Source organism: Argiope bruennichi, chromosome 10 (genome assembly GCF_947563725.1).
Source record: "Argiope bruennichi chromosome 10, qqArgBrue1.1, whole genome shotgun sequence".
Taxonomy (NCBI): Eukaryota; Metazoa; Arthropoda; class Arachnida; order Araneae; family Araneidae; genus Argiope; species Argiope bruennichi.
In genome coordinates, this window is record NC_079160.1 from 114,303,114 (window position 1) to 114,318,675 (window position 15,562).

The 15,562-nt window shown below is 30.7% G+C and overlaps 1 protein-coding gene across 1 annotated transcript; it reads right to left on the reverse strand.

Moving 5' to 3' along the window:
* Nucleotides 1-9,736: 9,736 nt before the first annotated feature.
* On the reverse strand, nt 9,737-11,811 carry LOC129987736 (zinc finger protein 239-like). Its single transcript, XM_056095680.1, has 2 exons — nt 11,472-11,811; nt 9,737-9,849 (listed from the first exon to the last, which is right to left on the reverse strand). The coding sequence occupies exons 1-2, from the start codon at nt 11,809-11,811 to the stop codon at nt 9,737-9,739; spliced, it is 453 nt and encodes a 150-aa protein (XP_055951655.1).
* Nucleotides 11,812-15,562: the final 3,751 nt, after the last annotated feature.

Below are 15,562 nucleotides of genomic sequence, written 5' to 3' on the forward strand. Positions count from 1 at the left end.
TATAAGATTCTTATTTGGTTATCATTTCATTGCAAAATCAAATTAGTCTCTTCTTTATTTTTATGAACACAAAAGAATATTTACATTCATATTATTGGCAATGCAGCAGGAAATTTCACCTACAGAAAATTTGAGAAAAAAGTTCGAACCCTAAGGCCTTCTACGGTAAACTTGCAGAATAGTGTGGTAGAATAAGACTATTGAAGAAAAAAAAATTGAAAAATTTTAATACAGTAAAAATATTTTTCTGGAGGTTACGAGAAGCAAACATAATATTCGCATCATTTTAGTAAATATTATGAAGAAATGTGGTATAGTAAAAATTAATAAAAATGCAGAGTAAATAATTAAGATTTTATTTCATTAATGGTTATAAAATATTCTAACAATACTATTTTTTCGGAAATCAAATCAATTTTTTTGAAATCAAATCAGTTTTACTTATTCTTAAAAATGCACACACACACACACACACACACACAAAACAAATACAAATATTTTAATAACTGAACAAGAAATGAATTCATTCCATATAAAAATAGAAATGCAAACATATACATAATTTGGGGGGGAATTAAATCTTTCTCCCTAATTTCGAGAAATAATTTTACAATTCAATGTAATAAAAAAAGTTTTAATAAGTTTAAACATTTTAAAAAAGATTCCTGAGATCGGACACATTTAATTTTTAACAACTAGAACCTTACCAAAGCAAAAATTATAAATATATATATATATATATATATATATATATATATATATATATATATATATATATATATATATATATATATATATATATATATATATATATATATATATATATATATATATATATATTTAATATTTATGTAAGTGCTATGCAGTGTTATGTGAAACACGATTACGAATTCCCACACAGATTGCTACATTTTGAAACTACAAAGAATTTTTATTTTTCTCAGAAATAGAAAAAAAGTAGGATCCATTCTTCTCACAATGCGAAATTTCGATGAGATAAGCAACACTAATACAGTTTTCAGGTTGGGATTTAAGTAGCATTCCTACTGGGCGGAAAATCTGCAGAAGAGAAGAGCAATATCTTGCCCAATATGTGACACTTCAAAGTAGTAAACAATGAAGCAAATGTTAAACAATGTAGGAAATGGAGAAATTCAATTTTAAAAGAAATTTCATTTCAGAGCAAACGAACAACTCCCCCTATTATCATTACGCTATCAAAACTTAAGCAGACGACATATCTGAAAGAAAAGAAAGGGTATCGGCTAATTCCCGACCCTTCAGGGGGTGGAAAGGAAATCCCAGAAACACAAAACATTCTCCTCTTGTGTCCTGAGGGTACTACCCCCTTAACGCCAACAAAGGGGAAAAGAGAAATCTGTGAATGGCTTGAAAAGTGAACGGACCGGTTATTCTTGGAATTATTGTATCATTGGATTGCATATCACTGAAATATATCGGAGCGGTGACTTTACTGGAAAGTGCGAAGTCACCGCTCCGGTTACGGTAGCGACCTTGACTTAAAGATATCCGCATTTGACAATACACTATTCCATATAGATCATTTTTAACTGTTTAGGAAATGACTTTCTGATTGCATATATTCTGTTCACTGGCGCCATCTATTGGTTCAATATAGAACTAAAGCAAATATTTTAAAGAAGTTACATATATTTTAATTCAACTTTTTCAGAAAATGGTTTACTCCAATAAATAAATTAAATAAATAGTTTTGAAAAAAATCTAATTTAAAAAGTACGCTGAAATAGGCAAATTAATGCACACACACTCTACTTAAATTAGTAAATTTAATATTAATTACAATTAATAAATTTTATATTTAATACCAATTAATAATTTTTAATTAATAATATGATTGAAATGACAGATATTTGGAACAGATATTTAAAAAATAACAATAGCAAAATTATTTGTTATTAAAAAATCGTGGATTATGCATTTCTACACGCGATGCCATTCGCCATCTGAAGAAGGCACCACGCAGAATTTTTTAACTTTTAAAAACATCCTACAGCTTCGCTAGCGGGGGGAGCGGGAACCTAGAAGCTTCGCTAGTACATTGAACATAAGGACTGTGTGGATAACATGAACAGTGTATACAAACATCCTTTCCTAAATTCATCAACTCGAAATATATATATATATATATATATATATATATATATATATATATATATATATATATATATATATATATATATATATATATATATATATTCCACTCACCTTTCATCCATTCTGCAGATTACAAAATAATTACTGCCGTCCCATTCTTGCAGAATTACCTATACAACCGATTATCAAGGAAACCAACCATTACAGCACCAAAAGAATTGCGAAGAATCCCATTGCAGTTGACTTTTAAAGTAAAAATGCAGACGATTTCGTAAATTAAGTATTCAGACGATTTTTTAAAGCGCATACTGACAGTTAAAAACTGTCTGTAAAAGAATAAATATTTTCTGTTAGTATTCATATTAAAAATAAAATTGCAGTGTCTTATTAGTTGAAAAAACTTTTAACTGTAATAAAAAACAAAATAAAAATCCTTAATCGATATTTTTTTATTATTTTAAATTTAACATTTTTCATATAATCGTTGTAGTTCATATACGACAACAACCCCCGATAGACAAGGCGAGAACACTTACGTCACAGAAAGTCATGACGCCGCCGCGAGAGGTTTCACTAGTGGGTGTGAATTGGGAGATCGAGGGAAGAATTTCACCCTCATCAAGTTTACTGATAAGAAATAAACTCTTCCTTTCACACGCCAATTTTTATCCAGTGATCCTTCGGTGTTTGAGTAAACAGGAAGCGCCTTTTCTTGTTTGCAAGAAAAATCATTTGGATTTACTAAAAATAAGGCATAGAAATTCCTTTGATCTGTTGTGTTCTAAACTGTAATGGAAATTACAGGAATGGCACAAGAGTAAGTGTTTTTTTCATTTCCTAAAGAGGAAGAACGTAAAAAGAAATGGATAAGTGCCGTAAATCATGAAGGATTTTATCCGACGCAGCATAGTAGGGTAAGTTCAATTAATTGTTTTAAAGTAATGCCAAATTATTCAAAATGAAAAATAATTTATTCTCACTTTAGAAGTTTAACAGCTCAGTAATATCCATTATTCGTGATTCTAATCAAGTGCATTATAAACAGAATTATTTCATAAAATGCTGTAATACAGGCAGTATTACTGTCAATAATAATTATAATATTTGCCATAATTATGTTTACATGTTTTGTTTACTATTATATCTATAATTATGTTTGCATAGTTAAATTTTAATATAATAACATAATGATAAATACCTGAGAGTAAACAGAATAAAAACTCACCGTACTTATTTTTATATATTGTTTTATGTTGTAGATTTGTTATTGTATTTAAATTAAACATGAAACATTCTTTTTAATCCATCGGGAAAGCATAATTATTTACAAGCAAAGACGCGAACATTGCGTCACAGCGCTGCACAAAAGTGGAAGTGGGGAAGAAAAGCGAAATAAATTATCCCTCATCTTATATAACCTTACATTTTGACATTGAAAATATTTCACCATAGTTCTAATATATTAATAAGATTCTGATAGGGATTTCTGACTCATGTCAGTCACATGTAAGGGAAATACAGGGATCTTTTAAAAAAGAACGTGCTTACTGGACATTTTTCCTATGCCTTCAAGCGGACCGTGAGAATGTGTCGGCGTTTCTGACGCATGTCAATCACATGTAAGGGAAATACAGGGATCTTTTAAAAAAGAACGTGCTTACTGGACATTTTTCCTATGCCTTCAAGCGGACCGTGAGAATGTGTCGGCGTTTAGCCGATTCAGCAATTTTATAAAGCTCCGCTTGAATTAATTAAGTAAAGAAAGTGGAATTGGATCAAGAAATAAGAGAATATTTTAGAATGAAGTTACTATACGCTAAATTAAGATAAAATCTTGAAAAGTAATAAAATTGAAATTAAAGTTTAAAATATCATTACACACACACACATATATATAATAGTATTTCGAATCCTGTCGGCTAAATAATATGTAACATATTTATGGTTTAAGTAGAATGCAGGTTCGAAGCAGTGAAGAGACTTGGTATTTTTAATTCCGTTTTATTCTCTCTCGGGAGGAAAACATGATTATTTACAAGAAGGCGCAGCGCGGCACAAAAGCAGGAGGCAAAAAAGGGACGAACAATTGATCACTAGTCTTATATAACATAGGATTTCTCACCAGGCTCCAATTCAATACACGTGATGACCTTTGACACTTTTTCAAGGGCAACCGAAGATATAACTTTCTCTTGACACGTAGTACTGATGGTGCATTATTTTTACAGATGAATTAATTAAACCGAAAGTGGAACTGGATCACGAAATAAAAGAATATTTTTAGAATTAAGTTACTATGGGCTAAATTAAGATAAAATCTTGGAAATTAATGAAATTGAAATTAGAATTAAAATGTCATTACATATATATGTATGCATGTAGTTGAATGGGATGTCTGTATTAATATTTGTATAACATAAAGGCAAGGGAAACTGAGGTGTCACTTTCAATATACTTTTAAATTAAACTTACTCAGACACCACTGTAGGATATGGTTGTGTGACAAAGGGCCCTGATGTACGTCCACGTCTTGCGGTGGGGGAAAAATTGTAATAATATTTTAAACTCTTAATTTAAACCAAATTAATTTCTAAAACTTTATCTTAATTTAGCGCATAGTAAAATATTCTCTTATTTTCTGATCTCATTCCACGTATGAAGCTGTATAAAAATACTGCGCAATCAATCTACGTCTCAAGTGAAAGTGAACCCTTCGGTGCCCTTGCCAAGGTGTCAAAGGTCAATACGTGTATTGACCTTTGACACATCTGTGAATTACATTTGAAAACAAATGGTATTGAAAGAGAAACTAGTCTATTTGATTCGAAGTCAGGAAAATTATTAAGTGCCCCTCTTAAATAACCGAGACTCATATAAAGATTTTGTTCACATTCTTCTTGTAAATAAAATAGCAGCAGACGCTTTGTATACATTCATTTAAAAAATTATTATTGGATTAGTAAACATTGGTTTTAAAGTGATATGTGTAGTAACAGACGACAATTCAATCAACCAAAAAGCAATGTCTCAGTTCGCTTTATCTTCATGGTCATATTCAATTGTTTAACCTCATCCGGTAACGAACGACCCCTTTTTTTCATGATCGATACTTTCCATTTATTGAAGAATATTCGCAATAACTGGATCAATCTGAAGAATATTGATAAATGTATGTGTTACCCCAATTTTAAAGAAACCATCTCAGAAAAAAATTCACAACAAGATTGTATTAAAAATTCTCCAGAAACTAGTGATAATGTAATTCACTCTGATGATGAAATAATTCAGGGTTCTTGTAGTAAATCTGACAATAAAGTTGATTTTAATACAGCATCCTTCAAAACATGAAAATTATTGTATGAAACTGAAAATAATAACATCGTTAAATATGCATACAATTTATCATTAAAAGCATTGGAGCTCAATAATTTTAAAAAATAAAATGTCAGATGAGTACTTAAAATTTTCAATAAATTTATACCTGAAAGTCTAATGAATTTGGGAGAGAAATATGAGTTTCCACACTACAAAGAAACTGCAAAGTATATAAAAATAATAAATAGATGGTGGGATATTATTAATGTGAAAACTTCACTCACACGAATCCGTGAAAATAATGTATATAAGAAACCACTGACATCATCTGAAACCGACAAAAGATACAGGTTTTTAGATGGATTTTTGAACTGGTTGGAAGACTGGAAAAATATGAAATATGATACCGGCATGCAAACAGAGTCACTAGGTGGTCACTGTGTCCACACAGTCCTTAAAAAGTTGAAATGCAGCATTTGCAAAAAAATTTTAACAGATGAAAAAGAACTGGACTGCTAAACTTCTTTAATTCAAAATTTAAGTCGTGGAAAATTTTTATACCCCCAAAAATGCATTGTAAATGTAATTTTATATTCTTACATTATAATTCAGAAATTATTCACCATACATGAAGAAGAATTTTTGAAATTTTTCAATCAAAAGTATTTAGCAGCAGAGATAATTTTCAATAGTTTAGTGAATGAGGAACAAGTGCATGATTATGGCGAATGCATTTCAGGACTTAAACCAGAAAAGGTTTATAGATTGGTAATTTGATCTGCAGTAAATGCATTATTGAAATGACAGTTTGAAAAGCTCTTCTAAAGCCGGAAAGGAAAGAAAACTTGATAAATTTAGTAAAGATATTTCTGATAAAATATATAGTCAAATAAGAAAGCTCTTCTAAATTTTCAAAGATTTATTTGATATTTTTTGAAGTTTCAATAGAATTGAATACTATTTCCTGGAATATTCTTTTTATTGCTTACTTTTAGTTGATTCCACAGCAAATATTCATAAAAATATTTTTGTATGGAGTTGTTTTTAAATTCATCAACAATTTTTTTTCATTCATTTTTTGCTGAATAGTTTTAAATCTAATCATATCGTGGGAAACCTGCCTTGCACATAATGCTAAAAAGGTAATGCATACCAAGCGCGTACCTCCAGGATGGTGTGAAAAGAGGCTGCATTTTAATTATTAATGAATTTTTGAATATATGTGTGTTGAATTGCATGATATGGATGTATATGAAATGATATTAACAAGTGAAAAGTAATTTCACCTGACTCTCTAGCGAGCAGAGACTTAACGTTAAACGAATGAGGTGTCACGTCTTGTTGTGACGTCACGGAAGACCACAGAGGCCTTGTCTATCGGGGGTTGTGGTACAACTCAACCATTATAGAATGTGGTAAACAAAACAGCATTAGGGTTGCTAGAAGAGCGTTCCGTTGGGTTGCCATATTGACGACAAACTCGGGGGGCAAATAAGTATATTATTTTGCATTTAAATACTAAAAATTGGTTAAAAAAATTTATTTTCTTGATAATTACAGAAATGTTTCAAGCAATCATAATATATCTTATTTTCTGTTTAGTTTTAATTATCATAATTCATGCTTATTTATTATTAGCCGCCTTTGGTGAACAGCCGGTTCGCCAATCTTAATGCACGTTAAAATTTTAATAATTAAATATTTTATGTAACTTCTATTTTAATAACTTCTTCATCAAAATATTTTAAAACTTCAAATTTTGATAGTCATAAGTCACTCATAATATTGTAAAGGCCTTCACCATAACGTAATATGTATCTCCCTAATTTTCTGTTTGCTCTCGTAGAATTTATGCTTTAAATTAAAGTGGAAATGATTAAACTGCAATTAATATAATAATATTTTTCCTGAAACAAAGCATTTTTTTTATAATATGATTACTGAAAACAGAGTCACTGAGCATTTAAACTTTATGGGCACTAAAGAATATCTTTCTTAATTTATATATTGTCTCAAGAATTTTTCAACAAAATTTTCTCAGATTCATCATGAGCAAATCGATTAATTAACAATGTTTAATTTTAAATGCATCAAACACTAAGAAAATAAACAGAATCTTTTAAAATATTCGGTCGAAAACAGTTTAAAAAAACTAATTAAGAAAACGATATACTTAAAACTATAAGCATATACAAAAAATATATAACTAACATAATTACAATTTAACTAACATATAACTAACATAATTACAATTTAACTAACATATAACTAACATAATTACAATTTACTAGCATATAACTAACATAATTACAATTTAACTAACATATAACTAACATAATTACAATTTAACTAACATATAACTAACATAATTACAATTTACTAGCATATAACTAACATAATTACAATTTAACTAACATATAACTAACATATAAGTAACATAATTACAATTTAACTAACATATAACTAACATAATTACAATTTAAATATATAATTAACATAATTACAAAAGCACGCAACTAATCTAAATATAATTTAAATCAAATCTGAATCCGTTGAAAATAGTTGTCAACAATCAGAACACAAAGCGGATGCGTGAATTTTCAACGTCAGTTAATTTCCTTTATTCCGTTTTATTTTAATTCAAAACTACTTCAGAATGAATCTGAAAGATCGATTCATTAACAATGTTTAATTTTAAATGCATTAAATATTAAGAAAATAAATAAAATTGTTTGAAATAATCGGTCGAAAACATGTTAAGTCTACCCTCATTAGCATCGGAAAGAAAAAAAAAGACTGTAGCCTTACTTATTCGGCAGTGGGGAAATGAAGTTTTTTTGGCTGAAAAGTTAGTTTTTAATTAATAATTAAAATTCTAATTAAAAATTCAAAGAAAGGGACCCCATGTGCATATTCCCGACCTCCAAGGTATACATGTACCAAATTTGGTAGCTGTAAGTCAAACAGTCTGGCCTGTAGAGCGCCAACACACACACACACATTGAACTTTATTATAAGTAAAGATGGAGTACATTTTTATTCCATTCAATCCAAAACAACAAATACTTTCAATAGAGGCAAGTAAAAAATAGGTCGTATATATAAATTTTTATATTGATATTAGAAAAATTAAGTTTCATGAAGTAAAAAGAATCTTGATTTTTTTTAGTACTCTTTGTACAACATTTTCATAAAGATCTGGTTGTTTAGTATTCATGAATTACGCATATATACTTGATATAAAGATATTGACTCTAAAATAACCATAATAAATATCACTTTTATTCAAATTTATCAGAACTATGTATTTTCTAGTTAGCAACTGTTTACTCATTTAAATAAATTTTTAAAAAATTACAAAATATTTAAATATGAGTTACTAAAAACTCTCTTCTCTTGCTCAGTAAAATTCAGCAATGTTATAATATTATTTACATTGACATATAATTATTTCCTTTGTTCAAATAAATATTGGTTTTCTTAAAAATTCTCCCATTTTCATACACAGTTTTCATTGATTTTAAATTATACTTTTTACAGTTGCAACTTCTTATTTGGATATTCTCATAAACAAAGAGCATAAATTACTTTAAATTAATAAAATACATTTTTTCAGAGATGAAATAGTGAGAAAAAAATTTAATTTCATTAGGAAACTATTCATATTAATGTAAAAAACAAAATGCTACGAAAATTTACAGCCTACATGCTTAATAAATCAAGTCAGAGAAACAATCCCCAAAAAATCTTTGTTGATAACCAGAGGCGGCGATAGTGGAGGGGGGCGCAATTGCTCCCCCCTGTCGGCAAGAAGTTGAGAATTTCGTCGGCAAAAGTCGTTATTACTTCGGAACGTAGATGTGGTGAGTTTGATATTAACAAATATAATAATTTAATACCCAACTTAGAATTAGTGTATTATAAACAATCGAAGTATCCGAGGAATGATTTAAGTTGGCAGAATGACAATGTTTGACAAATACCCGACAAGGCGACTGGTGAATACATTTTCGGACAATTCTCCGTGAGTCGATTAAAAAGTCAATGCAAAGTTAGGTCGACTGATTGTCGAATATAAGATGGAACTGCCGAATATTTAACTTACAATTTGTTCAACATTTGACATAATTACCGACGAGGTGAAAAGCGTCGCCTTTGCCGACTATTGTTTGTTGGTCGACTAAAAAATCGGAGCAGCAATTTTAAAATGAGAAGAAATCGGATATCTAATTTCATTGTCGGATATTCAACCTACAGTTTGCACCACATTCGGCAGAAAAGCTTCTTATTGGCTGTTGAGTGATGACGCCAGCGTCGCCAAGATGACGCTCCGTACACCCCAATCGACCGTCCTGATGAACTTGACGTCCTTGTCAATCTGAGAAAGAATCTGTAAAACTAAAAAAAGAAAATTTTAGATTTTTGCAAAACAGGAAAAAAATGTAGGTGCTTTATGCAGTTGTAGACCAAGGCTTCATATAATGTGATACTGTAGAGGTATGATTGGGGCCTTCGTGGATTCTCACTTTCTCCACTAGGTACCTCTCGTGTGGCTTCTTGGCTGTGATGTGATAGGAACCATGAAACTGCGGGCGAAGCTTCAAACCACTGCCGAATCGGGTCCTCTGTATGGCCACTAAGTCACCTAGATTATATTGAGTAGCTTTCTTCCTGTGGTTGTTGCAAGCTCTTTTATTCTCTTCTTGAAGGCGCAAAATATTCTGTCGCGCTTCTTCACGAATGTGCTCGTGGCTGTCGATACCATTTGCTCATATTCTTCCTGTAGGATGTCTAGAATTTTTTGGTCATTTTTATGCACTTGATCCCCCCCCCCTTTCCTTCCTGAGACCAAACTGCAGGTGTTTGTTTCCTCGCAATCAAATGATGTTCATAAACCTGAAACATGCACATCTGTAGGCTTTCAAAGCATGCTATTAGAGAGACTGAAAAGGTATGGCAGGAGTGATCGTATCGTCTTGATATTGTTCATATTTTTGGAGGTGCTTCTAATGAACATTTATAACTGCATTGTTTAAGTTTTCACCTGCCATTTGTAATTCCGGATGAACAACACGATTTTACTTTGTTTTGTTTTCTTCAAAAACCCTGCAAAGTTGGAATATTCATTTAAGTATCAGAATTGCCCAGTATAAAAACAGTGAACATGCATTAGGTGCTGTGTCATACAACAGAGAATTTCTAGAAGAGATTATTTCAATATCTTTTAGTGAAATAATAAGCCCCCCCCCCCTTTTTTTTCTTATCTATGCTTTCTGAAACATTAACTTGCTAAAAAAATCTTTATTATAAGACTTTCTCTTTAAAATGAGGTGAAGTTCACCCATTAGCAAACGTTGAATCAGAGGCGTATAATTGATTCATTTTCTATGATATGCTTTGTCAAATGTTTCCTGAAAGAAATGAATTGAGAATATTTTAGATTACAGAAGTCACATTTTTCGTATGCGTTCGTAAATATATTTTCAAATTTGAAAAGGCGTATTTACAGATGTTACATGCACGTGGTGGTGTCACTTCCGTATAAGTCAATAAATGTTTCTTTCAATCAGCATGACTCAGAAGAGCTTTATTGCAAGTGTCACATGTGTACGGTTTCTCTTCGTATGCGTTTGCAGATGTATGTTTAAATCAGAACGCTGAATAAATAGTTTACTGCAAATGTCGCACGCACACTTTTTTTTTTTTTTTTCCAAATGGATCATTAAATGCAAGTTTTATCCACGCTCTTCAGAAAGCACTTACTTCACTGCCAATTTAACAAACATATGGTTTCTCTTCCATATAGATTCGTAAATGTCATTTTAAAGTTGAAGTAGTAACGGCTTTGTTACAAAAATTCCAACCGTGGAGTCTATCTTTCGCATGCGACAGTTAATGAGTTTTTAAATATAACCGCTGAGAATTTGCCTTATTATAAAATTAACATGTTTAGGGTTTCTCTCCCGTATGTGTATGTAAATGTCTTTTGAGACTCAAACTCTTCGAAAAAGATTTGTTACAATATCCACACTTATATTGTTTTTCTCCCGTATGCGTACGTAAATGTGCTTTGAAACTCCCTTTATCCGAAAAGGGTTTGTTACAACATTCACATGCATACGGTTTCTCGCCCGTATGCGTACGTAAATGCATTTTTAAATCACCGTTCTGGGAAAAGGATTTCTTGCAAAACTCGCATGTAAACAGTTTCTCCTGTGTATGCGTCTGCAAATGTCGTTTCAAATTCTCTTTATCCGAATAGGTTTTGTTACAAAATTCACATGGATACGATTTCTCTCCCGTATGCGTACGTAAATGTATTGTGAAATTTCCTTTATCCGAAAAGGGTTTACTATACATCTATTCTAGAACAGACCCAAATCCTATTCTGGAGAATGCGCGCCATCTATATGTTAAAAGTTGAACTTATTATCTGCTTAACATTTATTAATGGATTTTAATAGCAATAATGTTGCTATTAAAATAAATGCTATTAATTTTCTATTAATATAAAGTGTATAGATGATTAGAATAACTCTTCCGAAGTATCCCTGTTGAGAATTTTGAAGAAAAAAATTGTTATGGGACTAAAAGATTTGGTTGATTAAAAGTCATGATTATGAGAAAAGAATGTTGCAAAATGTATAAACAAATAAGAAAAGAAATATCCTTCAAATCAATAAAAAAAAATGTTATAGAATTCTCTATCCAATATGACTGAAACAAATTGCCATTTAAATCATTTTCTAGTATTTATTATATTCTCATACCATATGTACTGCTTATGGATCTGCATCTTTGAATTTGTATGCTATACCTATGAATAAGGTTGATACTAACGTCTGCTGGAATATGTTTCATATTTGGAATGATTTACTTTTAGTTAAATAGCCCTACATCAGATTTGATAATGACATGTTACATGCAATTTTAGCTCTATAATATTTATAGGCACACATCCTTCTCCCAAATTACGTGGTGCAGCATCATGTGGCAGGCACTTTCAACAAGGCTTATGGTCTCTAGGCTTTGAGGGGACCACAAGCAGGTCGATTAAAAAAATTCAAATATTTTGAATGATTAATTATTAAGATAATAATATTTTATCAAATATAATTGGTACTTGGTAAAAGGCCCTTGCATATTTCATTACATTTCCTTAGTTATTACAATATTTATAAAAATAGCACCTGTTTTGATAATATTGTGTACAAAAATAGATGACAAACAATAGGGAGACATGACAGATTAATAAAAATACGTATATTTTCAGAAAGGTACTAAAAAAACAACTTAAAAACGTTATCACGTTAAAAATGTGTTGAAATGGGAAAGTAATTTCTCCACATATATTTGTTTATATTTTGCAGAGTATCGCTGTTATTTATAAATATTTTTATATACTGTATATATTATTATATTTATATTATATGTATTGTACTTATTATATTGCGGTATATGTTAAAATTCACCTTCCTCTATTGTCTTTTAAGCCTTTCAAAATTCCCTATCTTATTTATTTTCTGTTTGACTTATTTTATTTTATTATGAAGTACTACATGACCTCCTTTTAACTGAATTAATATTATAAAATAAAAGGGTTGAACTAACCTTTCCTGAAACCTTAATGAAAGAAAAGGCAGACATCCCTTTGAGAAAAGACTCCCTTTGAGACATCCCTTTGAAATTGGTTCAAAATTTCATACAGGACTCGAAATTTGAATGAATAGTTATACATTCCTAATTTCACCCATCTTTCATTTTCCGTAACTTCCATTACTTAACTCACCCCTCCCGCTGGTAGGTTAGTGAAATTTGGTGAGGGGGATGCCATCTCAGGTATCGTCCTCGCCATCTGACCGCGGTTGAAAATGTTGGTTCGTCCCAAAATGATCCTAGTGTTGCTTGAAAATGGAACGTTAATATAACTAAACTAAACTAAATTATCCAGATAACTCATAACGGCCGAAAACTTAAAGAAATGATTTTTCAGATTCTGTGAGGTCTTACACAAGAAAGTTTTCAAAATCTCCAGATCAATTACTTCTATGATTGCAATACTTTCCTTGTTTATATTTAGCAAACGAAAAAATAGAGTCCACATTTTTCCATACAAATCCTTTCTCGATTATTTTTATGCTACAATTATCAGTCTAAATAAGCTATGAACCTCTCAGAAAGATATTAATTAGCCTGATACTTATAAGACATTGTTTTGGGTACGAAATTTTGATAAGCATATTGTTACGAATTTGTAATATTGTTTCGCATGGCAGTTAGTTCCATAGCAAGGAAAGCAACTTTATAGAAAGATGTAAAGGCAAGTATGAACTGAAGTAATCACCGAAAAGTTGTTGGTAGAATCGCATGACAAAAGCATGCTGCTAGAAGAACTTTTTGAAAAGCTTATGCTGACAATCGATTTTCTTGTTTAGAGATTGTTCCAGTTTTGGAAAAAAAAATATCAGTTAAATATAACCTTCCCAATAAACTGTTATTAAAAAAAATTGACCACTGAAAGAGGATAACTAAAAGAAGTAATGCACTGAAATTGTCGTAAAAGGGCGGCTTGCGAATATTTTTCACATGAATGATTGGGTTTAACTATTTTGCCAATAGGCAGTGAATAATTCACTATTTCTGCTATATTTATGGTAATTATATAGTTAAGAAGCGAAAAAAAAACACTACAGGTTTCATGGAAAAAGTGCTTATTGTATATTTCACCATGTAATTGGGAATCGAAGCCACAAGTTGGTTTCCAAATTAATTATGACTGATGTATTTATAAAGATTGATTAATTAACTGATTAATACAAAAAACTCTTATTCTACTACTTCATGTAAATTTAGACCATATAGAATAATTTGTGAAATTATAACCTACAGAAAGAGAATGTTTCAAATACTTTTATGAGTAGTTTTCAAATGTATTTCAATCAAACATGAAGGAAGGAGTATTTTTGAGAATGAAATTCAGGAAAATGGTGAGGAAATAAAGATCATGGTCAATAAATTGAATAAACGTAGGACGATCGCAGACAAAACTTCAAATTTGTTAGGAAGAACCTTAGAAAATTTCAGAAGAAATTAGGAAGAACATTAGAATATTTCAGAATGTTTTCTTATAATTTGAGAGTAAAAGTTCATTTTTTTTTCTTCCTAATTTGAGCATGGTGTGTAATTCTGAAAACACTAGAATAAGTTTGCGAGGTGAAAGTGAAAAATTTCAAAGTGAGTCAGAGAACGTGAAATATTAACTTTATTTCTTATGGATGCTGAATGTTGAAAAGAATTAACTCCCGGGATGTTTACTAAAATAAATGTGTAAATGTAACTACATTCAGAAACTCATTTAATATTGCCAACGAGAATCCACCCTTTAAATGCATGGAGAGGTCAAACAAAGAGGTCAAAAGGTTATAGATGCGTTATCCCACAAGAAAGTACGAGAACACAGGTATCAGAACACAATCTAAGTGTACGAAAAAGAACGCTCCCAGAGGTCAGCAACACAAAGGAAACAACAGAGCAATAATCGAACTATCGCAACAGCGCAAAGCATTCAGAGAAAACTTGACTCTGAGAAAAAATTCATTCAACTACTTCTCTTCGTCTGTGCACATTTCATTCAGAAGATGCTATTAAACAGCACTTCCACAAAAATATCCATTTCCAATCAAAACATTTTTTAAAAATTCAAGCAATGATTACTTTTCTTAGTACAGGATCCTCGAGAGAATGCATCTGCATTTATAAGCAAAATTCCTTTGCGACGCTGGATTTCGCAATCATATTACCAGAGTGTTTGGATCCAGCGAGCTGTCTATCATTCAGGATCTTTAAAATTAAAAGAACTATCTCAAAGAAACATTATTACTCCAGAGGAAAAAAATTGGAAGTTTGAATTCCATGAAAGTAATGACGAAAATAAATGTTTTACAGAATGTAAAATGTCTAGTACTGTTCGTCAACAGATTCTAAGACCACCATTTTTCGACGATTCCATTTCATTAAGGAGCGAGACGCGTAACGATAAACGCATTTCCGGTATTCATCTTTGACCTTGGATTTCCCCCATTAATTACTTTTTAGTTCAATTTTTTTCACG